Source organism: Bos indicus x Bos taurus, chromosome 24 (assembly GCF_003369695.1).
Source record: "Bos indicus x Bos taurus breed Angus x Brahman F1 hybrid chromosome 24, Bos_hybrid_MaternalHap_v2.0, whole genome shotgun sequence".
In the NCBI taxonomy this organism is placed as follows: domain Eukaryota; kingdom Metazoa; phylum Chordata; class Mammalia; order Artiodactyla; family Bovidae; genus Bos; species Bos indicus x Bos taurus.
Window position 1 is genome coordinate 22,431,285 of NC_040099.1, and position 25,726 is coordinate 22,457,010.

The 25,726-nt window shown below is 40.8% G+C and overlaps 1 protein-coding gene across 16 annotated transcripts in view; it reads right to left on the reverse strand.

The window, feature by feature from the left end:
- DTNA (dystrobrevin alpha) overlaps window positions 1-25,726 on the reverse strand; it is a 319,072-nt gene that overhangs the window by 102,460 nt on the left and 190,886 nt on the right. For all 16 annotated transcript variants that reach the window (XM_027526043.1, XM_027526045.1, XM_027526044.1 and 13 more), the window contains exon 5: window positions 18,042-18,255. In XM_027526043.1, coding sequence (XP_027381844.1) covers window positions 18,042-18,255 — 214 coding nt within the window. The remainder of the gene's footprint in view (window positions 1-18,041; window positions 18,256-25,726) is intronic.

Sequence of the window (25,726 nt, forward strand, 5' to 3'; positions counted from 1 at the left end):
TGAAGACCTACAAGACCTTTTAGAACTAACACCCAAAAAAGATGTCCTTTTCATTATAGGGGACTGGAATGCAAAAGTAGGAAGTCAAGAAATACCTGGAGTAACAGGCAAATTTGGCCTTGGAGTACAGAATGAAGCAGGGCAAAGGCTAATAGAGTTTTGCCAAGAGAACACACTGGTCATAGCAAACACCCTTTTCCAACAACACAAGAGAAGACTCTACACATGGACATCACCAGATGGTCAACACCGAAATCAGATTGATTATATTCTTTGCAGCCAAAGATGGAGAAGCTCTATACAGTCAACAAAAACAAGACCGGGAGCTGACTGTGGCTCAGATCATGAACTCCTTATTCCCAAATTCAGACTTAAACTGAAGAAAGTAGGGAAAACCACTAGAACATTCAGGTATGACCTAAATCAAATCCCTTATGGTTATACAGTGGAAGTGAGAAATAGATTTAAGGGCCTAGATCTGATAGATAGAGTGCCTGATGAACTATGGACTGAGATTTGTGACATTGTACAGGAGACAGGGATCAAGACCATTACAATGGAAAATAAATGCAAAAAGCAAAATGGCTGTCTGGGGAGGCCTTACAAATAGCAGTGAAAAGAAGAGAAGTGAAAAGCAAAGGAGAAAAGGAAAGATATGAGCATCTGAATGCAGAGTTCCAAAGAATGGCAAGGAGAGATAAGAAAGCCTTCCTCAATGATCAATGCAAAGAAATAGAGGAAAACAATAGAATGAGAAAAACTAGAGATCTCTTTAAGAAAATTAGAGATACCAAGGGAACATTTCATGCAAAGATGGGCTCGATAAAGGACAGAAATGGTAGGGACCTAACAGAAGCAGAAGATACTAAGAAGAGGTGGCAAGAATACACAGAAGAACTGTACAAAAAAGATCTTCGTGACCAAGATAATCACGATGGTATGATCACTCACCTAGAGCCAGACATCCTGGAATGTGAAGTCAAGTGGGCCTTAGAAAGCATCACTACGAACAAAGCTAGTGGAGGTGATGGAATTCCAGTTGAGCTATTCCAAATCCTGAAAGATGATGCTGTGAAAGTGCTGCACTCAACATGACAGCAGATTTGGAAAACTCAGCAGTGGCCACAGGACTGGTAAAGGTCAGTTTTAATTCCAATCCCAAAGAAAGGCAATGCTAAAGAATGCTCAAACTACTGCACAATTGTACTCATCTCACACGCTAGTAAAGTAATGCTCAAAATTCTCCAAGCCAGGCTTTAGCAATACGTGAACCGTGAACTTGCAGATGTTCAAGCGGTTTTAGAAAAGACAGAGGAACCAGAGATCAAATTGCCAACATCCACTGGATCATGGAAAAAGCAACAGAGTTCCAGAAAAACATCTATTTCTGCTTTATTGACTATGCCAAAGCCTTTGTGTGGATCACAATAAACTGTGGAAAATTCTGAAAGAGATAGGAATACCAGACCTCCTGACCTGCCTCTAGGGAAACCTGTATGCAGATCAGGAAGCAACAGTTAGAACTGGACATGGAACAACAGACTGGTTCCAAATTGGAAAAGGAGTACATCAAGGCTGTATCCTGTCACCCTGCTTATTTAACTTATATGCAGAGTACATCATGAGAAACGCTGGGCTGGAAGAAGCACAAGCTGGAATCAAGATTGCCTGGAGAAATATCAATAACCTCAGATATTCAGATGACACCACCCTTATGGCAGAAAGTGAAAAGGAACTAAAAAGCCTCTTGATGAAAGTGAAAGAGGAGAGTGAAAAAGTTGGCTTAAAGCTCAACATTCAGAAAACGAAGATCATGGCATCTGGTCCCATCACTTCATGGGAAATAGATGGGGAAACAGTGGAAACAGTGTCAGACTTTACTTTTTGGGGCTCCAAAATCACTGCAGATGGTGACTACAGCCATGAAATTAAAAGACGCTTACTCCTTGGAAGGAAAGTTATGACCAACCTAGATAGCATATTCAAAAGCAGAGACATTACTTTGCCAACAAAGGTTCGTCTAGTCAAGGCTATGGTTTTTCCTGTGGTCATGTATGGATGTGAGAGTTGGACTGTGAAGAAGGCTGAGCACCGAAGAATTGATGCTTTTGAACTGTGGTGTTGGAGAAGACTCTTGAGAGTCCCTTGGACTGCAAGGAGATCCAATAAGTCCATTCTAAAGGAGATCAGCCCTGGGATTTCTTTGGAAGGAATGATGCTAAAGCTGAAACTCCAGTACTTTGGCCACCTCATGTGCAGAGTTGACTCATTGGAAAAGACTCTGATGCTGGGAGGGATTGGAGGCAGGAGGAGAAGGGGATGATAGAGTATGAGATGGCTGGATGGCATCACTGACTCGATGGATGTGAGTTTGAGTGAACTCCGGGAGTTGGTGATGGACAGGGAGGCCTGGCGTGCTGCAATTCATGGGGTCACAAAGAGTCGGACACGACTGAGTGACTGAACTTACTTAGAACTTATGGTTTTATTGTAAAGGACACAGGTCAGGATGAGCCTAGTGGAGAGACACAGGGATGGACTTTCTTTCACAGTGTCAGAGCAGGTTACCTATTTATTATTGGGCACCTGTCACTCACCTATCACTGAGTGACCTTGATTTATTTATTGACAAGTCCACGTTTGATTCGACTCCACAGTGTGGTATGCTTGGGGGCATAAATCATGTTCCCTCAATTAGCTGAATTCCCAGTGCCTCAAACTTTGTCTCACACTGTGTTGCTGCTGCTGCTAAGTCGCTTCAGTCGTGTCTGACTCTGTGCAATCCCATAGACGGCAGCCCTCCAGGCTCCACCGTCCCTGGGATTCTCCAGGTAAGAACACTAGAGTGGGTTGCCATTTCCTTCTCCAGTGCCTGAAAGTGAAAAGTGAAAGTGAATTCGCTCAGTCGTGTCCGACTCTTAGCAACCCCATAGACTGCAGCCCACCAGGTGCCTCCATCCATGGGATTTTCCAGGCAAGAGTACTGGAGTGGGGTGCTATAAATGTCTTATATTAATTAATGACTATTAATCATGATAATAACTGTCCTAGAATTTTGATCGGCCACTCATTAAGTTGTTCACTAATTTTAGAGCTGGTAGCTGTAATAAAAATGCAATGATTTTGTAAAAACCACCTCATTCAAAATTATTCCATGTCCCCTGCATTCCCAATTGCATGGATACCTGGAAGTATCAACAATTTTATTTTAAGAAGTAATTAGCTTCTTTTCCTAAGCTGAAATATAGTTCAAGTAATAACTGAGATCTACAAAGTGTAAAGAACAGATGTAATAGAGTGATAAAGTGGTCTTCAAAATGCAGAGAGATTGAGGAGTATTATTTTTTTATTTTATTATTTTTTAAATATAAATTTATTTATTTTAATTGGAGGCTAATTACTTTACAATATTGTATTGGTTTTGCCATACAAGACTTCAAGAGCAAGTACAAGTTTCTTTCAAATCAGAGAGAACAATTTTATTCAAGAAAGAGGATAGACCACAGATGATGCTGGAACAGAGAGCTCTCCAGAGTATGAAGTGATGGTACCTCACAGGTGAATTCTTAAACTGTAGCTTTTAATGAATAAGATCCTAGGGAAATACCAGTCTTGTATTGTCCCTGAAAATGCAAGATGAATGCTATTATAGCCAATGGTAGCTGTATCAGCGCTATTTTGCCAAATTGACATAATAAATCTGGATCAATCACCAAGTGGAGGGCGACTCAATGAGAGTTTTGCAGGAACTCGAGGGTGAAATTAGGCCACTGGGATTTATTGGTATGTAAGCTAGTATGCCAGATTGCAAATGTGACTCCTGTTACAAAGAAGGATTCAGGGGGGTAGGCATAAATGTAGACTGTGGGAAGCATGCCAGTACCAGATGTGTTCAGACCTTGCTTAGCCCAGTCATTAGATCAACCTCTAAAGAGTTTAGTGAATGGAGGTGATGGACTTGGCTATGGAGAGGCACCAACAGTTAAACACAAAGGGATAGTTTTAAAGAACATTTTCAGTAGATATAACAGGATGAAGAAAAGGGATGCAAAGAGAAAGATTTTTTAAAGGCCTTTGACAAGATTCCACACCAAACACTATCACTTGAACAAAGTCACCTTAGGATCAGGGTCTTTATTTTGTTGTGAAAAAAGACTTAGCATTGATGCAGGGATCAAAAAGTAGGGAGAAGTTGCTGCTAAGTCGCTTCAGTTGTGTCCGACTCTGTGCAACCCCATAGCCGGCAGCCCACTAGGCTCCCCCGTTCCTGGGATTCTCCAGGCAAGAACACTGGAATGGGATGCCATTTCCTTCTCCAGTGCATGAAAGTGAAAAGTGGAAGTGAAGTCGCTCAGTCGTGTCCGACTCTTCGAGACCCCATGGACTGCAGCCCACAAGGGCCTCCATCCATGGGATTTTCCAGGCAGGAGTACTGGAGTGGGGTGCCATTGCCTTCTCTGAGGGAGAAGTTGGTACATCCCAAATGGAGAATGTAAGAGCTGTTCTCATTAGAAATCCTCCCTAGTTGGGGCAGTTTGACTCACGAACAGTCAGTGACAGCCCTTGGGTATCTAAGAAGTGAAAAGTCAAGCTCTCGAGGATGAATAATGTGCAACTCCCAGGAGTCTTGGGCAAATGAGCAGGAAAGCAATGTATTGTTCCAAAGTGAGTTCTGCACACACATGCATCCAGAGTAAAGTGGTGAAATGGCGCACATGGAATGTTGGTTGTTGGCTGCAACTCAGGAAGCAGATCTGCCTGTGTGTGCTGAGGATGAAAAATGTAGATTGTTCCTAATGCTGCAGCGGGCAGCACAGAGAGGAGCACTAGAAAAAGTTGAAAATCTTGCCTTGCTTTTATGGAAAGCTATGCCAGAAGCATAACTTCAGTTTAATGTGTAGTTCAGACTGGCACCTCAAGAAAGAGGGAGCTGACAACACGTGATCCAGCATTCCCTCTCCTGGGCATGTATCTGGAAACACTCTAATTTGGAAAGATACATGCACCCAAGTGTTCACAGCAGTGCCATTTAGAGTAGCAAAAACATAGAAACAAGCTAAATGTCTATCAACAGGTGAATGGATATAGAAGATGTGGTGCATATATACAGTGGAATACTGCTCAGCCATAAAAAAGAATGAAGGAATGTTATTTGCAGGAGCATGGATAGATCTAGAGATTATCATACTAAGTGAAATAAATCAGAAAGAGAAAGACAAATACCAATGATGTCACTTCTATGTGGAATCTAAAAATTGATATCAATGAACTTATTTACAAGACAGAAACAGACTCACAGACACAGAAAACAAAGTTATGTTTACCAAAGGGGAAAGGAGGTGGGGGAGGAATACATTGGGAATTTGGGAATGGCAGGTACACACTGCTGTATATAAGAGAGATTAACAACAAGGCCCTACTGTATAGCAGGGAATTGTATGCAATATCTTGTAATAAGCCACATGGAAAAGAATATGAAAAAGAAATATAGATATATATGTATATAACTGAATCACTTTGCTATATACCAGAAACGAATACAACATTGTAAATCAACTATATACTTCAATAAAAAATAAATTAAAAATAATAGAGAGGCAACAGAGCCAAATGTGCTTGAGAGTATATGTACTATGCGCAGTGTATAATGGATACAGCATACAGTGTGGCCATTAGAATTGCTGATTTTTAGGGCTGGACTGGGCCTTAGAATCCATGTTGAGTGACATGATCACATAAGCTTTTCTTTGTGGATGAAAGTTGCTAGTGTAAAAGTTATAGTAAAAGCTTTAAAAATAAGTTTACTACCAGCCTATAATTCTTTAAGTAAAACAAACATTGACTTCTGTTTTCTCTTTCAATAGAGAGTGAGAACACAATGCATATACATATTTTACTCATTTCCCCCTACTCTCCATTATTTGTTTTTGGGAATCATGAAATAGATTCTAGCCAATTACTCTGAAGCTTTTGCTTCTTCAAATTTTACTTTCCTATTCTAGCTTGACATCAGAAGATAACCAATTATATAGAAAAAAACCATACCCAATTAAATTGTTATATTGTATATAATTAACACCTAAAAGGATATGTAAGGGAAACAGCAAATTATCATAGGTAGAAACTAAAATTACCTCAGCAATCAATGTTTCTTTAAATTGTTTATTTCCTTTTATATTTTGCTCAGTCTGAAAAGTTTCAAATTTTCCCAAGGGAAGCCTGATTGAAAATGGAAAAAGGAAAGTGCTTACCCTTTGGTTAACATATATATGTGGAGGTTGGTAGAGTGTCTGTCTTAAAGACACGCATTACTTCACAGTTTGACTCATCAAACATAGAAAATGAATAAGTGCCTTACCTAAGGATTTTTCCTATGACTATACAAACAGACCCTGAATATTTATTGGAAGGACTGATGCTGAGGTTGAAACTCCAATAGTCTGGCCACCTGATGCGAAGAACTGACTCATCGGAAAAGACCCTGATGCTGGGAAAGATTGAAGGCAGGAGGAGAAGGGGATGACAGAGGATGAGATGGTTGGATGGTATCACTGACTTGATGGACATGAGTTTGAGCAAACTCTGGGAGATGGTGAAGGACGGGGAAGCCAGGCTGTGCTGCAGTCCTTGGGGTCACAAATAGTAGGACACGACTGATAACTGAGCAACAACAATACAAACAGATAAACTGACTTCTTTTAACCTAGAGATATTACTCTTAGGAAAAAGTTGTCTGGGAAGGAAAATCGACTTTTGACCAGAAGAAAAAAAAAACAAATAAACACTGATAGGTCTGGGGTAGTAGGTTGAAGTTGGAACTGTAAAAATTTAAAAAACAGAAACCTCAATTACATAGAGATCAGGATCAGCAGGGGGAGCTCTTATACCCTGTGATGATAAGAGGCCAACAGGAGGAGGACTCCTTCCTGGCAAGGACCCAGTCAATGAAAAGCCATGCACTCTGCCTCCCTTCCTGCCCTTTATAAAAGTATTCTTTCCTAGACCTGTGGGAACTCTCCAGGGTTGCAGACCTCAAATAGCAATTCCTTGTGGATCCCAAATAAATCTTTTTTTTTTTCTTTCAGAGAAATAACTGGTAGTCTGTTTCAGGTCAACAGACCAGAATGAAACATTTCTCCTAGTTCCCGAGAGAGTTTCCTGTTTGAAATTACAGGACCCCATGACAAGTATCAACAGTATGTGAACTGAGAACAGGCTTCAACAGTATGCGAACCAACAACTTCCAGGTGTTCAAGTTGGATTTAGAAAAGGCTGAGGAACCAGAGAGATCAAATTGCCAACATCCACTGGATCATAGAAAAAGCAAGACAGTTCCAGAAAAACATCTACTTCTGCTTCATTGACTATACTAAAGCCTTTGACTGTGTGGATCACAACAAACTGTGGAAAATTCTTAAAGAGACAGGAATACCAGACCACCTGAGCGGCCTCCAGAGAAATCTGTATGCAGGTCAAGAAGCAACAGTTAGAACTGGACATGGAACAATGGACTGCTTCCAAATTGGAAAAGGAGTACATCAAGGCTGTATATTGTCACCCTGCTTCTTTAACTTATATGCAGAGTACATCATGCAAAATGCTGGGCTGGATGAATCACAATATGGAATCAAGACTGCTGGGAGAAATATCAATACCTCAGATATGCAGACGACACCACCCTTATGGCAGAAAGCAAAGAGGAACTAAAGAACCTCCTGATGAAAGTGAAAGAGGAGAGTGAAAAAGCTGGCTTAAAACTCAACATTAAAAAACAAGATCATGGTACCTGATTCCACTTCATGGCATGCCATCACTTCATGGCAAATAGATGGGGAAACAATGAAAACAGTGAGAGATTTTATTTTCTTGGGCTCCAAAATCACTGCAGATGGTGACTGCAGCCATGAAATTAAAAAACACTTGATTCTTGGAAGAAAAAATACGACAAACCTAGACAGCATATTAAAAAGCAGACACATTACTTTGTCAACAAAGGCCCATCTAGTCAAAGCTATGGTTTTTCCAGTAGTCACGTATGAATGTGAGAGTTGGACCATAAAGAAAGCTGAGTGCCATAGAATTGATGCTTTTGAACCGTGGTGTTGGAGAAGACTCTTGAGAGTTCCTTGGACTGCAAGGAGTTCAAACCAGTCAATCCTAAAGGAAATAAGGATAGATGCTGAAGCTGAAGCTCCAATATTTTGGCCACCTGATGCGAAGAGCCAACTCATTGGAAAAGAGCCTAATGCTGGGAAATATTGAAGGCAGGAGGAGAAAGGGACAACAGAGAATGAGATGGTTGGATGGCATCACTATGGACATGAGTTTGAGCAAGCTCTGGGAGTTGGTGACAGACAGGGAAGCCTGGCGTGCTGCAGTCCATGGGGTTGCAAAGAGTCGGACACAACTGAGCAACTGAACTGATGACAAATATCAAGTCCCTAAAAGAGATTGAATTCTGACTGACTGTTTTCTAAACAGGCTCAAGGAATTATTTCTTTATTTAAGAATACTAAAACCAGAAGCTTTTCTTTTACCAACATATTTTACCAAAGCATTTGGCAAGCATTTATGACAAGCAGAGGTCCAGCTCTCACGCTTCTGTTCCTCACACATTTTGGTGGTTTAATTCACAGAGAGAATTGCTTCTTCTTCTGTCTTCCACAGCATGGCTCTGTCATAACATGTTTCTCTATCTGGAAATTATTTTGTTCATGTGGATCATGCATTTATTAACTCAATAAATATTGACTAGCAATGCCTCAGAGGTTGGGCATATAAAGGCAAATAAGGCATGACCCCTACCCTCCTTTTTCTAATCATCTACTGGGGAGAAAGAGTCAAAACTAGTTAATTTTAATACAACACATTTTATGGGCAAGGTCCATGTCTTACTCGTCTATTATCTCCAGCTTATCATAGCACCTAGAACATAGTGAGTTCTTGATACAAGTCAGTTAAATGAATAAATGCACGAGTGAAATATTATGATTTACCACTTAAGTATTATATTGAGCAATACTAAGTATTTGAGAAAAATTGCAAAGATTGACTTTATAGCTCTTAATATTAGATCATGTAGACATGTGATATGTTGAATTTAGAAGGGGTCATATACATAATTACTCTTGTTTTGGGGAGAGTGAAGTTAACATGTGGATGTACAGTATCCCATATTTGGCCCTGGCATCACTTTGGGCTCCCCGTAATGTTAGCAAAACATTCAGGAAAAGAATCCTGACAGCACTGGGCCAGGCGAGTATGCTGGAAGTTTGTCCATAATGGAGACTAAAAGAGGCCAAACATTTGGACATCTTTCCCTCACTCCCATGAAATCCTACCTGCCACTCACCCAAGTGTGTCCGACAGAAAGACGAGTGACATTAAGGATGTTCAATTTATCTACAACTATGAAAATTCTTTGGAAAGAGCTTCCATTTTTGCAACATGTAGGAGTGTTGGAGCAAAGTACTTTTCATCAGAACAAAATTTTAGTGAGTAGAGAATGTGGATACCTTGGATTTAAGATGTGCTAAGAAAAAAATCACCAAGACAAGTACATGTTAAAGGTGGAGTGCTCACCACATACATAATCATAAGCCAAGAGGAGAACATTTGGTTTCATATGCCTCTTTTCTTTATCCTTCATTGTCACACATCCATAGAGCCTCACACATGAACAACACATTTTGTTGGTGTATTTGGTAGTGCATCTTGAATTAAACATCAGAATCATTTTTAAAACTCAAAAGGCAGAAGGATTTTGGCAGAGTTCCAGGATTATTTCATATTCACACATCTGAAATTATGCCATGGTACACTCCATCGTGTTGGGGGCTCAGCAGTGTGAAAGGATGTTCAAATGGCTCAGCAAGGTTTGGTATGTCAAAAGAAAATGTCAAAAGAAAATGTCAAAAGAAAATTCCAGAATTTTGTATTGTCTATGAAAGACTATTACACGATGAAGATGGAGTTATGGATGGCTATTGTAGAACTGACTCTAAATCTACAATGTAAAACTTGTTAAGTCCAAATATCTCTTTCACATACACTCTGTCAACTTGTCTAAATCCTGCAAACTAGAAAGGTTAGGAATGTGAGCATAATAATAATATCCTGTAATAAACAGGGCAAGTCTAGGGGAAAAAACACATTAATTCTCATATAAAAAGATAAAATGGAAAGCATGAATATACCTGAACTTAAACTGATGCCTGAAAGAAAATGATTTTCCCCTACTTAACCCATCTAGTAGGAAGTAAATTATCTAATCTTTTTATTTTCACCTTCATCACTTACTCAACCTGGAAAATCATAATAATACAGCAGCAAACCAGTAAGATTGCTGGTATGCAGTAAATGCTGAGTACCTCTTAGCTATTATTACAATTATAATATTGTTATTATTATCATTGGAGAATTGGCATTAAAAATCAACCTCCCAAATAAGAAAACCACTGTTTAGTGGTGGATTCATGTTGATGTATGGAAAACCAATACAATATTGTAAAGTAATTAACCTCCAATTAAAATAAATAAATTTATATTGAAAAAAAAGAAAATCACTGTTTCTTAGAATACATCTCATTGTCCAACTTTGGAGTTTTAAATATATGTGCAAAAAATATTTGCTAAAAGTAAGACCCCCATCACACAATCTACTTTATGAGGAACTGTGCCAAGAAGGTAGTCTCCTGAATTGAAATGAGATTAAGTCCCTGATGAAAGTCGATCTTAGTGTTTCCCAGAAAAGTGGGAACGGGGTAAAGAGAAGCATGTTGAAGTCTTTTGTGAAAACGGGATCCCCCACGTTAGTAACCGTGGGCATCTCATGTGCTTCTAGATGGAGCAGGAATTGAAAATAGAGGATAGGAGTCTAGGTAACAGAGCAAACTTAGACCTACCAAGTTTAATAATAATAGACTGGAGATTCAGGTCAGTTCAGTTTCTCAGTGGTGTCTGATTCTTTGCAACCCCATGGATGGCAGCACACCAGGCTTCCCTGTCCTTCACCATCTCCCGGAGCTTGCTCAAACCCATGTTCATTGAGTCAGTGATGCCAGTCATCTTGTCCTCTGTCATCTCCTTCTCCTCCTGCCTTCAATCTTTCCCAGCATCAAGATCTTTTCCAATAAGTTGGCTCTTCTCATCAGCTGGCCAAGGTATTGAGCTTCTGCTTCAGAATCAGTCCTTCCAATGAATATTCAGGACTGATTTCCTTTAGGATGGATTGGTTTGATCTCCTTGCAGTCCAAGGGATTCTCAAGAGTCTTTTCCAACACCACCATTCCAAAGCATCAATTCTTTGGCACTCAGCCTTTTTTATAGTCCAACTCTCATATCCATACATGACTACTGGAATAACCATAGCCTTGACTATACAGACTGGAGATTAAGGAGGGCTTAGGGAAAGACTAGAGATCTCTTCAAGAAAATTAGAGATACCAAGGGAACATTTCATGCAAAGATGGGCTCGATAAAGGACAGAAATGGTATGGACCTAACAGAAGCAGAAGATATTAAGAAGAGATAGCAAGAATACACAGAAGAACTGTACAAAAAAGATCTTCACGACCCAGATAATCACGATGGTGTAATCACTGACCTAGAGCCAGACATCCTGGAATGTGAAGCCAAGTGGGCCTTAGAAAGCATCACTATGAACAAAGCTAGTGAAGGTGATGGAATTCCAGTTGAGCTATTTCAAATCCTGAAAGATGATGCTGTGACTGTTAAAGTGCTGCACTCAATATGCCAGAAAATTTGGAAAACTCAGCAGTGGCCACAGGACTGGAAAAGTTCAGTTTTCATTCCAATCCCAAAGAAAGGCAATGCCAAAGAATGCTCAAACTACCGCACAATTGCACTTATCTCACACGCTAGTAAAGTAATGCTCAGGGTTTTCCAAGCCAGGCTTTAGCAATATGTGAACTGTGAACTTCCTGATGTTCAAGCTGGTTTTAGAAAAGGCAGAGGAACCAGAGATCAAATTGCCAACATCCACTGGATCATGGAAAAAGCAAGAGAGTTTCAGAAAAACATCTATTTCTGCTTTATTGACTATGCCAAAGCCTTTGACTGTGTGGATCACAATAAACTGTGGAAAGTTCTTCAAGAGATGGGAATACCAGACCACCTGATCTGCTTCTTGAGAAATTTGTATGCAGGTCAGGAAGCAACAGTTAGAACTGGACATGGAACAACAGACTGGTTCCAAATAGGAAAAGGAGTTTGTCAAGGCTGTATATTGTCACCCTGTTTATTTAACTTATATGCAGAGTACATCATGAGAAATGCTGGACTGGAAGAAACACAAGCTGGAATCAAGATTGCCAGGAGAAATATCAATAACCTCAGATATTCAGATGACACCACCCTTATGGCAGAAAGTGAAGAGGAACTAAAAAGCCTCTTGATGAAAGTGAAAGAGGAGACTGAAAAAGTTGGCTTAAAGCTCAACATTCAGAAAATGAAGATCATGGTATCTGGCCCCAACACTTCATGGGAAATAGATGGGGAAACAGTGGAAACAGTGTCAGACTTTATTTTTCTGGGCTCCAAAATCACTGCAGATGGTGACTGCAGCCATGAAATTAAAAGACGCTTATTCCTTGGAAGGAAAGTTATGACCAACCTAGATAGCATATTCAAAAGCAGAGACATTACTTTGCCAACAAAGGTTCGTCTAGTCAAGGCTATGGTTTTTCCTGTGGTCATGTATGGATGTGAGAGTTGGACTGTGAAGAAGGCTGAGCACCGAAGAATTGATGCTTTTGAACTGTGGTGTTGGAGAAGACTCTTGAGAGTCCCTTGGACTGCAAGGAGATCCAACCAGTCCATTCTGAAGGAGATCAGTCCTGGGATTTCTTTGGAAGGAATGATGCTAAAGCTGAAACTCCAGTACTTTGGCCACCTCATGCGAAGGGTTGACTCATTGGAGAAGACTCTGATTCTGGGAGGGATTGGGGGCAGGAGGAGAAGGGGACGACAGAGGATGAGATGGCTGGATGGCATCACTGACTCGATGGACGTGAGTCTCAGTGAACTCCGGGAGTTGGTGATGGACAGGGAGGCCTGGCGTGCTGCGATACATGGGGTCGCAAAGAGTCGGACATGACTGAGCGACTGAACTGAACTGAACTGACTGAATCTCAGAAAAAGAATAAAAAGAAATTAGTGTGATAAGAGCTGAGAAAAGTCAACCTCTGATTTTCATTCATTCATTCACTCACTCACTGATGCACTGTGAGCTGGATATTGGCTCAGATGCTGTGCATACAAAGAAAAAGACTTAAAAGTAGCTTGTGTGAGGCAGTCACACAAACGGAGAGGCCCCCACTCTAAGAGACCATCAGAATCACATGAAAGGAGCAGTGGGCCCTGGCAAAAGATGAGCAGCTCCACCACGAGAGGTGAAGGGCTTCACAGTGTATCAGCGTCTATGACCCCACCTCTCCAAAAGGCCACACGTGATTGACTTTGAAGGATTATTTTCAAGGTAACCATGGTACCTCAATAAAACTGCTTTTTAAAGAAGACAATTATTTTCATTTTGTAATTTTCCGTCATGTATTTTTTTTTCTTTTTGTTACTTTCTTTCTTTTTTTTTTTTTGCTTCTTTATTTTTTATTTATTTTTTAAAAATTTTATTTTATTTTTAAACTTTACAATATTGCATTAGTTTTGCCAAATATCGAAATGAATCTGCCACAGGTATACATGTGTTCCCCATCCTGAACCCTCCTCCCTCCTCCCTCCCCATACTATCCCTCTGGGTCGTCCCAGTGCACCAACCCCAAGCATCCAGTATCGTGCATCGAACCTGGACTGGCAACTCGTTTCATACATGATATTATACATGTTTCAATGCCATTCTCCCAAATCGTCCCACCCTGTCCCTCTCCCACAGAGTCCACAAGACTGATCTATACATCAGTGTCTCTTTTGCTGTCTCGTACACAGGGTTATTGTTACCATCTTTCTAAATTCCATATATATACGTTAGTATACTGTATTTGCCTAAAAAGTAATAACAGTAGAAGGCTTTAGAACACTTCAAGGAGATTTTTCCCCCACTGGGATATGGACAAGAGGTGAGAGGGAAAGTGCTGTCGAGTTAGAGTTATTGGCTTATGAAAGAAAGAGTCTCAGGGAAGGCTCCTGCCAGCAGATAAAGGAAGGAGGCAGGTGGGTTCCTGGAGGAGCACAGAAGGGCAGAGACAGGAAGAGACGGGCTCAAGCCTCTGGTTATTTCCTTACATTCTTCTTCCCTCTAAGCCCCTGCTCTCCTTTTCTGAGATCCCTTTCCCATGCTTCTCAGGCACAGTTCTCCATTTCCCTAGAGACACTCAGAGAAGAAAGTTTCCAGATATGGAAACAGTATGCTTGGAAGTTGTTAGGTAATAGCCCACTGGGTGATATCCCTCCAAGCATCCATCTTTAGAAGGAAAGTGGTCAAAACGAAAACCTTCTAGACTGAAGTGACTGCCTATTCAGCGACAGAATGGCAAGCATCTTTAGGTCATGCCATGCCATGCTAAGTCACTTCAGTTGTGCCTGACTCTTTGTGTGACACCATAGACTGTAGCCCCGCAGGCCCCCCTGTCCAGGGGATTCTCCAGGCAAGAATACTGGAGTGGGTGGCCATGTCCTCCTCCAGAATCTTCCTGACCCAGGGATCAAACCACTGTCTCATGTCTCCTGCACTGGCAGGCAGGTTCTTTACCACAAGCATCACCTGGGAAGTCCAGGCATTGGAGGCAAATGCCAACTCCTGAGGTCTATGAATCACCCTATGTATGCAGTGATGTACTGCATCATGAGGCTGACTTGGCCAAAGAGCAGAGAAACCTCAAAACCAGGGAACTCATTACAGTCTATGGCAAGCATGCCTGTGTGAGAACAGAGATCCAGGTGGTTGGGGGAGGATGGTGGAGAGAAATGGAAGAGTGTTATTTTGGGGGAACCGTGGTTGTGGGAAGGTAAGTCTGGTTCCCAGGGGTGCATCCAAGTCAGGTGGGCCTTGATCCTCATTTCAGGTCATTATTTCTTGGTAGAGTTCAACTGGCTGAGGCTGGTGAACTTTAAGGCACAAGCGAAATAATAGCCATATTTCTTTGAATGCAAGTTCTTATTCTTCATGGGATTAAATTTCTGTATTTGCTTCAGTTTTTTTTTAAACAGTACCACTTTAGAGTTCAGAATCTCATGGCATCTCTAACTTATTATACATTTTTCCTCATTTTTCTTTTAATATGAGCAATTAAAATATAGCAAATGAGGGGACAATCTCCTAAACATTTCAGTGACTCTGTAATAGCAGAAGCACATCATTGATCTACCACTATCAGGCTCATTCATGCCTACCAAGATACAGAAGCCTCCCTTAAATACTTGGGTTCTGTAAAATAATGCCGTTTGGAGCAATATGCATGAATTAAAGATTATCATACCAAGTAAAGTAAGTCAGAAAGAGAAAGACAAATACCATATGATATCACTTATATGTGGAATCTAAAATATGACACAAACGATCCTATCTATGAAACAGTAACGGACTGAGGGTCATAGAGAACAGACTAAGGGTCTGTTACCCTTGTGGTTACCAAGGGGAGGGGCTGGAGGAGGGATGGAGTGGGAGGGTGGGGTTAGCAGATGTAAGCTATTACATATGGAATGAATAAACAACAAGATCCTATTGTCTAGCATGGGGAAGTATATTCAGTATCCTATGATAAACCATAATTTAAAAGAATATAAAAAAGAAATATCTGTATATGTATAGCTTAATCACTTTGCTGTTCCTCAGAAATGAATACAATATCGTAAATCAACTATAGTTCAATAAAAAATAAATACTTGCATATAGTTATGGGACAGGTGGTAGGAAATGACATCAGATTTCCATCCTGGATCTCATTTGGATAACTAGAAGTATACTATCAGAAGAGTTGGAATAGAACTTTCATTTTACTCTTGTTTCTATTCTTATACTCACTTGTAAATTGTATTTCCAGGTAGTGGACTTCCTTATGAGACGCACTCACAGTGTCTAAAATTTCAAAATCCATCAGATGGAAAACTTGTTTTTTAGTAGACCTATACTCATTGGCTCTGAGAATGCAGAAGTGTGTGCAGACTGGGGTCTGTCTTTTAGATGGATGCATGTATGAATCTCTACAGTGAGATTTCTCTGTATGGATGTGTTTCTAAATCTACTACAATGAGATTACTGAAAGAAGACACCAGGGACTTTCCCATCAGTAAGAAGATTAGGAACCAAATATTTCTTCTGAACATGGGTGTGAACTACTCTTTATCTTGGTATAATCCTTCTTAGCTTAGCATCCAACAATCTTCAAATGATTCAGCTACATTATCAGAGCTATTTAGAGAACATTTACAGCTTGGCTTTTTGAAATGCTCTTACTGATATTCCCAAACAAAAGTGACAAATCTATTAGTTTAAGCTCCATCTATTTCACAACATCCCCCACCCTTATTGCTAATTTGGCCTCATTTCTGAATTTTCAGAGTTGGCGCAAATTATTTTTTAGCTTTGATTCCTTATGAATCCTCTAGCAATACCCCATGAGGTAGCAGGAAATTACTTCTTTCTGTTTACATTTTCCACCGTTACACTTAAAACAAATAAGCCTCCTGAAGGTTTTAGCAACAGGTCTGAAAGCTGCCATGGTCTTGTTACAGAAATTCCACGGCTTGGTTCCACTCTGCTGCCTGTCATATGGAACCACCGCTTCCTTTCCCAGCCCTGCCGCTTGACTACCACAGTGATGAGCCCAGAGCAGGACATCAGTTCTGAAGGTTGCACAGACTAAGATAAATGGAATTTATCAGGCTGGACTGCTTGCTTATTTCAACTTGAGAATTTCTCAAAATATAAACACAGAGACAATAATGTCTACTGGTCAACCTGAGCACCAACTATCCTATCAGCATGCTAGGTTGCAGAGTGACAGCTGGTGACTTTTGTGAGTGGCATAATGACATTAGCCTGGCTGGAACATCTCCAGTGCTGGGCTTAACTACTCCCAAGCCTTGGCAACGAGAATAAGCAAAATCTTCTGAGAGTCTTAAAAGGGATTGCTGAAAGGTCAAGCTAGTGATTTTCCTTTTTAATATTCAAAACAAGGAGTGAAATTGGAGGTGTTGATCCTATATCTAGCCTGGGGGCCATCAGCAAAAGCCCTTTTGAAATTTTGATCTGATAATGGGATTCAGGGGAGGTTTTACATTTTCCAGGGCTGCCACATGTGCCTGGGAAAAGAAATCGAAGCTGAATCCCTAAGTCCCCATTCTGCCACTATCATGCTGAGAGTCAGTGGCCCTGCTGATTGCCACTGGACAAGTGACAATCTCTCTGTGCTTTGGGTCCTTCACCGGTAAAATGAGAAGTTTGGAAGAACGACCTTTAAGATCTCAGACAGCTCTGAAATTCTCTGTGTCTGTGAGGGGAAGTTTAAGATAATGAGGCTGGGTTTCAGTTGCGGTGCGTGAAATGGCATCACTTTGTTTTACGTGGTACATTATGGACCAGTCCGTTTAATGCAAGTCACAGCTATTTTTACTAGACTAGTCAAGGAAGGAAGCCTGTTCAACGTCTCTGTTTGCTCTGGGGTCTTGTTATGACACCTCAGAAGTGCTGTCTTAGACGATTTGCAAAGGAGAGGGTTAAAAACCTCCTCCACAACATGCTTCATTAAATCGCTCCACAGGCCTGCCACCACGTGGCTTCCAAGTGTCCGTAGCTTCTAGGAAGCGTAGGATGAATTAAACAAAGGTCAGCACATAAAATACAAGTGTCCCCAGTTTCCTGTGGTGCCATTTTACGCTCTAAGTCTTTTCCAAAGCATTTAAAATTTATGTTACACACACAGAAACTCTATTGAGATAAGTATCTGAACAAGAAAAAAGCAGCAGTTGGTTCCTCCAGAATATTCTTTGGAATAAAGACCAAGAAGGATAAGAGGAAGGGGAGACGGAACACGCAGAGAGTCACAGACATTTCAGAGGGAGCTTACGGATCAAAGGCTGCCAGCAGGAAGTTTAACAGGAGGCTGATGGACTGCTCCACCTGGATTTGGTGTGTGGTTGGCATCCTTTTGTTGAGCTGGTAAAAGATGGTGGAGAGCACAGCCTCCAGTCGGGCCACGTTGAGCTCCATGTTTGGGTCCACGTTGTTCAGAGCGTTTTCTCTCAGTGCTTCTATGACGTTCCAAATGTCCACCAGGTGCACTACAGACAACGAAAGCAGAGTGGACGTATCAGCCCAGAGTGCATGGAAAGGCAATTCATTATTTCACACGTGCCATTCGTCCTGTTTTGACAAGGTGCCTCGCAGGCTTCCGTACGTGTTCCACCGCTGCGGGGGTTGACACTAGCAGAGAAAGGTACATAGCGCAGGATCTCAAAGAGCTGATGTGCAACGTATAACAGCAAACCAATAATTTCATGAACATCACAGGAGAGGACTATTTCTGAACATCACAGTATTCTTCTTAATAATCTGTTATTCTTCATAATAGATCTTTGAAATACAATGTGAAGAACCTGAGGATCAAGAAAGTTAACTGACGAACACCAACGTCCAAGGGAAGTCACCTGGCATTTGTATCCAGGCCTATCTGGCTTTTTAAAACATTGAGATAGAATTGCTATATAACACTGGGTAAGTTTCAAGTGCTGATTTGATAATTTTTATATTGATTTGACACATTGGCAACCCACTCCAGTGTCTTGCCTGGAAAATCCCATGGACAGAGAAGCCTGGTAGGCTACAGTCCATGGGGCTGCAAAGAGTTGGATACGACTGAGCGACTTCACTTCACTATACCACAAGATGATTGCCACCATACCGTTAGCTAACACACTGGGTCCCATGATTATCATTTCTTTTTTTGTGGCGAGAACTTTTAAGATCCAGTTTCTTAGCAACTTTGAAGTATATAGTAATTGTGATTAAAATTAACAAGGCTATCTGGCTTTAAAGCACTTTCCCACTTGTACATCCTGACCCCTTACAAAGAAAAGAGAAAACCGACACATATTCCAGTGTTGAAAGGCTATCAAAAGTGCATTTGAGCATTTAAAATATTTTCATTTCTTTACATATTTTCAGTCATCTAAGGTTTGCAATAAGAAAAAAGGAAAAGTTAAAGTAGGCAGGAAGATAGGCAGGGGAAAAAGGAAAAGTTACCTCTTCAATGAAGCAGTAGAACTAAGACACAAATCACTTAAAGGTCAAGAATAGTTTCTTGATGCCACTGATAGCAAGCTCATGTAACTCAATTCATGGTTACTTTTGCTAGGATAGTCAAGAAATCCATTTCTATGTCTTCCCTGTTCACCCCGAAGTCTTGTTATGATGGTCCCAGAAACCATCACCACAGTTAAGAGAAACCGACACGTGTATCACCGCCCCCCGCCCCCCGAGGTCTCCTTATGCAGATTCTCATCCCTCCTACCACTTCATCCTGGGAAACCAAAGATCTGTTTTCTATCACAATTTTCTAGAATACTATATGGCTGGAATCATACAATATGTACTTTTTTTGTCTGTATCCTTTTAGTGTAACGACCTTGAGAATTATCTATGTTGTTGCATGACAATAGTTTCTTCTTTTTTATTGCTGCATGGTATCCTATTAAATAGCTATACCACAAGTTGGTTATCAACTTCCCTGCTGGTAGACATTTGGGTGGTTCCAGTTATTGGTTATTATGAATAAAACTGCTATGAACAATCATGTACAAAACTTTGTATAGACATACACTTCCATTTCTCTGGTAAATATGTAGAAACGAAAGTGACTAGCTCGTATGGGAGGTGTATGTTTCATTATGAAACTTCCAAAGCATTTCTTAAACTAGTTGTACTGTTTTATATTCCCATCAGGAGTGTGAGAATTCTAGATTCTCTACATCTTCATCAAGTTTAAGGTTCATGTTTCATTACACTTTGGTGTTTGAAAAATATGTTGTCTTTCTCAATGAAGTATTGGGTTGACCAAAAAGTTTGTTTGATTTTTGCAATAAGATCTTATGGAAAAACCCAAACGAACTTTTCTGGCCAGCCTAATATACACTTATGTTTTCATTCCTCAGAACTGTACATGCCACATATGCTTTTCCACTAACAACTTTCAAGTTTTAGTCTCTTATCTCTTTGCTCACTTCTGACACTGTATTTGAAAAACAAAACTAACATCTATCAAGCTCCTGGACTTGAAGTTGAAATAAACGCTTGACTTGGAGTCCAAAGACCTAGGTCCAAATCTGGCTATTCTTCTACAAGTGCATACCCTTTAAGCCTTGACTCAGAGCCTCACTTTCCTCATCTGTAAAGTGGGGGCTGTTGCTGTTTAGTTGCTAAGTCATGTCTGACTCTTTTTTCAACCCCATGAACTGTAGTATGCCAGTCTCCTCTGTCCATGGGATTTCCTAGGCAAGAATACTGGAGTGAGCTGCCATTTCCTTCTCCAGGCGATCTTCCTGACATAGGGATAGAACCCGCGTCTCCTGCCTTGGAAGGCAAATTCTTTTCCAGTGAGCCACCACGGAAGCCCAAAGTGGAGATGGTGTTCATTAAATGGAAAAAATGCTTGAAATCAAAAGTGGTAGTACCTGGTACATAGAGACAACACATTCTACATGAACAAATGAATAATGTGAGTCATGGCAAAAGAAAAAGAAAATCTTTTTGGCCAATCTCTGGTTTGTAACAGAGGAACACAAATCACTTTCCAACTGAATTCCTTAAATATTTCTTAGATTTGGATAAATTCAGATTTCTGTGATTCCAAATTTGCAACATTCTTTATCACACAACAAGGACATTATTTATATTTCTTAATGTTATGGATTCAATTTTTCAATTTAGCAAGCAAGGTACTCCTAGGGAGATGGCATTATAAGTTGAACTTATTTATTAATTAAATTTCTTGAGGGAAATAGATGGGATTCCTATAATTATTCCCTATACATTTGATCTACAAACCCTCTGACTCTAGTCCTTGGGGATATCCGGTACAGGATACAAAGAGAGCCATGATGATGAGATCTGGCCCATTGTCCTGGCTCTTGTGTGTGCCCAGGTAACCATAAGGAGTGGGCTACTGAGCCATTCTGATCCAGATCCTGGCTATGGATCACAAGAAACAGGCATCAGAGAAGAGGAATATGGATTCTGAACTTGAGCATAGGAAGGAGATGGCTACAAGGCAAGAAAGAGAAATGGCAGCTGGTGGAGGCATAGTCTACATACCGAGGTCTCTCCTGGGGAGACTCTGTCGGGGCAGATGAAGGCTCTAGGATTCCCAGAAGTGGAAGAACACAGATGCATGAGAGTGACCAACAGACCAAAGGGAGGTTCTTCAGGCAATTGAGCCTTTGCATGTCCAGCCTATCTTTTCTCTTCCAAACCCATTTCCTCTGGGGTTCCCTTCTCTAGTGAATGGCACTAACTCTTGCCCCTGTGAGAACCTGCCTTTCATCCATGGGTCCCATATCATACATGCTCTCAGTGACCAAGTCCTATGAAACTATCTCATCAATGTCACTTTAATGCCTCTGTTTTCATGGACCCTTATCCCCATCACGCAACTCCCTTATCCACTCCTGTGACCACTAGCTCTCACTGGTTAAGTCAGTTCTTTTGTCTTTATTCTTTCTCCATCCCAACCCTTGCTATACACTGGAGTCAGAGTGATATTGCTGAACTGCAAATCTGACACGGCACTTGTATGATGCTGGAACTCCTTTAGTAAACTTCCCATTCATTTGAAATCCAAACTCTTCAACGTGTCTTGCAAAGTTGTTTCTGATCTGGCCTCATTTACTTCTCATCTATGTTTCATCCACCATAACTCAGTGTCAATACCGCTTCCTCAAGGATGTCTTTCTGGATCCCTGCCTCCAGGTTTTGTACTCACCATACATGCCGTATGGTGAGCACTGTTCTTTCCCACCACAGTATTTAGTGGACTCTATGTACAGATAAGTTGGTCACCTGTTTCCCTCTCTGCATTGTCCATGCCACAGAAAAAGACAGCCTGTTGTGATAACCATTCATATCCCAAGCACTGTCACAGGGCCTCATAAATCATAGGAGCTTAATGAATATCTGTTGGCTGAGTGAATGACAAGGAAATGATAATAGAGAAACAGGCTATGGACGCATTTGATTGCTAAAGATGTGATAGGTGTAATCATGAAATATCAACATGAAGAATCTTAGGTTGGATTGGATTGAATCTTAGGTATGCATGCCTGCTCAGTCTCTTTCAGTCGTATCCGACTTCTTGTGACTCTATGAACTGTAGCTCACCAGGCTCCTCTGTCCATGGGATTCTTCAGGCAAGAATAGTGGAGTGGGTTGCCATGCCCTCCTCCAGGGGATCTTCCTGACCCAGGGATCACATTTCCTGTGGCTCCTGCATTGCAAATGGATTCTTTACCGCTGAGCCACTGGGGAAGCCCCAATCTTAGGTACAGCATCAGTCAAATTACTTGACTTCCTTGAATCTTCTCTTAGAAAAGTCGGGCTGATAATAGTACTTCCCCTCCGATGATTACTATGAAGGTAAAATGGGATGATGCCTGAAAACACTTGGAATAGGGAATATAACATAGGAAATAACAGCATCCTATAATTATAGAGAAAACATTTAGAAATCATGTGAAAGTTATTAAAAATAAATATGTTCCACATGGAAACTTACATTACCATATGTAAAACAGATAGCCAATGGGAATTTGCTGTATGGCTCAGGAAACCCAAACAGGGGCTCTGTATCAGCCTAGAGAGGTAGGATGGGGAGGAACATGGGAGGGAGGTTCAAAAGGGAGGGGATCTATGCATACCTATGGCTGATTCATGTTGAGGTTTGACAGAAAACAACAAAATTCTGTAAAGCAATTATCTTTCAATAAAAAAAAATGCTTCATATTTGTGTTTTTCACACATTTAAGGTCACTAAATAAGGAAAAATAAAATGCTAATTCTGAATGTGAGGCTAGTTACATGTGACTGAAAGAAAGCTAGTTTTCATAATGATGTGCCCAGCACTGTGGCAGGTCTTGGGGACTCGATGGCAAGCTATAAAGATGCGGTTCCTGCCTCAGGGGCTAACAGTCTGGCGGGGATACAGACCTGCCTCATGACGGCACAGATAATCAAACATCATGACTTACTGTGACAGACAGGGTGCCAGGCACAAACTAGATTACTATATGGTCATGAAGAGGCAACTGGAACAAGATAAGGTAGAGGAGCACTATAGCTGCAATAATGATTCTGGTCTGGATGCTGAGACATGGGTTTTAAACAGCACAGTGACATGATCAGTAATGCAGCTTCAAAATATCATTTCTGACAATGAGGAAAGAAGGGAACGAAGATGGACAGGCATGCATGTGGAAGTCGCTAGAACCTACTGTTTTATCCAAGTAAGGCACTCTGGCATTTTTGCACAGGGGGTGGCAGTCCACAGAAAGACTGTAATCATGCTTGTTATCTGTACTTATTTTCTAGGAGTAGCAGAGTGGAAAGGATACAGATTTTGCCATCACAAAGACAGGTTTTACTCCTGGCTCCACTAACAACTGTAAAACTGTGAGCAAGTTATTTCACCTCAATACATTTTATTGGGCTTTACATAGGTGGCGCTAGTGGTAAAGAACCCACCTGCCAATGCAGGAGATGCAAGAGATGTGGGTTTGATCCCTGGATTGGGAAGATCCCCTGGAGAAGGGCATAGCAACTCACTCCAGTATTCTTGCCTGGAGAATCCCATGGACAGAGGAGACTAGCAGGCTACAGTCCTTAGGGTAGCAAAGAGTCAGACACAACTGAAGCGATTTAGCATGCACACATACATTTTATTATTCCTTTTTTAGAAATGAGGAAACTAATACCACTCAGAGGGAGTTGTGGTGAGGATAAAAGAGAAAAGGTATACAAACGGCTGACCACAGGGCTTGGCACATAATAGATACTTAACAAATGATAACTATTAGTGTTAAACAACTTCTGATCTGCAGCTGTAATATCCTATTATTAATTTAGAAAATTTCCTAAAGTTCCTAAAAAAACCTAAGTTTTAGCCCAGTACTCCAAAATCGGTAAACTAATTAACAGATAATTTTTGGCATACATTATGTAGGTGATGGCTTCCCTCATGGCTCAGCGGAAAAGAATATGCCTATGATGCAGGAGACATGGGTTTCATCTCTGGGTCAGAAAGATGCCCTGGTGAAGGAAATGGCAACGCACTCCAGTATTCTTGCCTGGAGAATTCCATGGACAGAGGAGCCTAGGGACCTACAGTCCATGAGGTTGCAAGAGTCAGACACCACTTAGCAACTAAACCACCACCACCATGTAGGTGACATAAAAGAAGCACAAACCACACAGCTCATCCACAAAAGCAGGCAGCTTTTCAGTTTGGTTGTCATATATTCTGAGTTAGTGGAGTTTGAATTGATTTCACTATAATTAGAGACCTTGTGAGGTCTCTTTCATACATAAAGGCCTTCTTCATACAGGTTTTTTGGAAACTTATCGGTAACTACTTTAAGAGGTTCGGATCACAGTGCAGAGTGGTACAGGTACCTGGGCAGTTGGCTGGGTTTCTGTCAGACTTTTATACCGGCTATCTATTACACCTTGAGCAAGTCACTTAATGTCCTTAAGCTTCAATTTCCTTATCTGTAAAATGTGGGTCATTGTGGGAAACAAATAAGATAACCCATGTAAAGCACTTCACATAGTGCTTAGTGCATAATAAGCATTCAATATCTGTTAATTATTATTGAAAAAAAGATAAGTATCACAAGCCTTTTGCTTAATTAAATAAGAACATTAAGAAATGTGCTAAGTTGACAGTCATTAGGAAGTTAGCAAGAGGCTCTGTTTCAAAGGTCTTCTTGTGCTCCTGCTCAGCCGCTCAGTCATGTTTGACTCTCTTTGACTGCATGGACTGTAGCCCTCCAGGCTCCTCTGTCCATGGGATTTCCCAGGCAAGAATACTGGAGTCGGTTGCCATGCCCTCCTCCAGGGGATCTTCCCGACCCAGGGATCAAACCTGTGTCTCCAGCGCCTCCTGCATTGGCAGGCAGATTCTTTAGCACTGAGCCACCTGGGAACCCCCTTTAAAGGTCTGCAGTTGTATAAATATGCTACTTATGGTTGAGCTGTCAAATCATTTTAGAAAATGAGGAATTTATTTAAGTCATGCAGTGATGACTATACGACACTAGATGGCACTGTGCACACTTTATTAAATACCCATCAAGCGTCAACTGTCCATCACAGAGCACCTGCTATTACACAAGTGATTAGAAGTGGGGTTTCCTCATCTATATAACTGTGTACATTTTATGCTAACATCCTAGATAAGGCATCAGTTTGCAAAGTGAAATTATTTATTTAACATTAACCATGTCAAGAATAAACAAAATGTATTCTTAAAAGGAGTATTTAGTACTTCACAGAATCTTAAAAATAATATATGTTAATTTCATACATTTATATTAAATCCTCACAGTTTGTCTTTATAAATAAATGGAAAGTTTCAATTTTGCTGCTTAGTTGCTGAGTCGTGTCCAACTCTTTGTGACCCCATGGACTGTAGCCCTCCCAGGCTCCTCTGTCCATGAAATTCTATAGGCAAGAATACTAGAGTGGATTGCCATTTCCTTCTGCAGT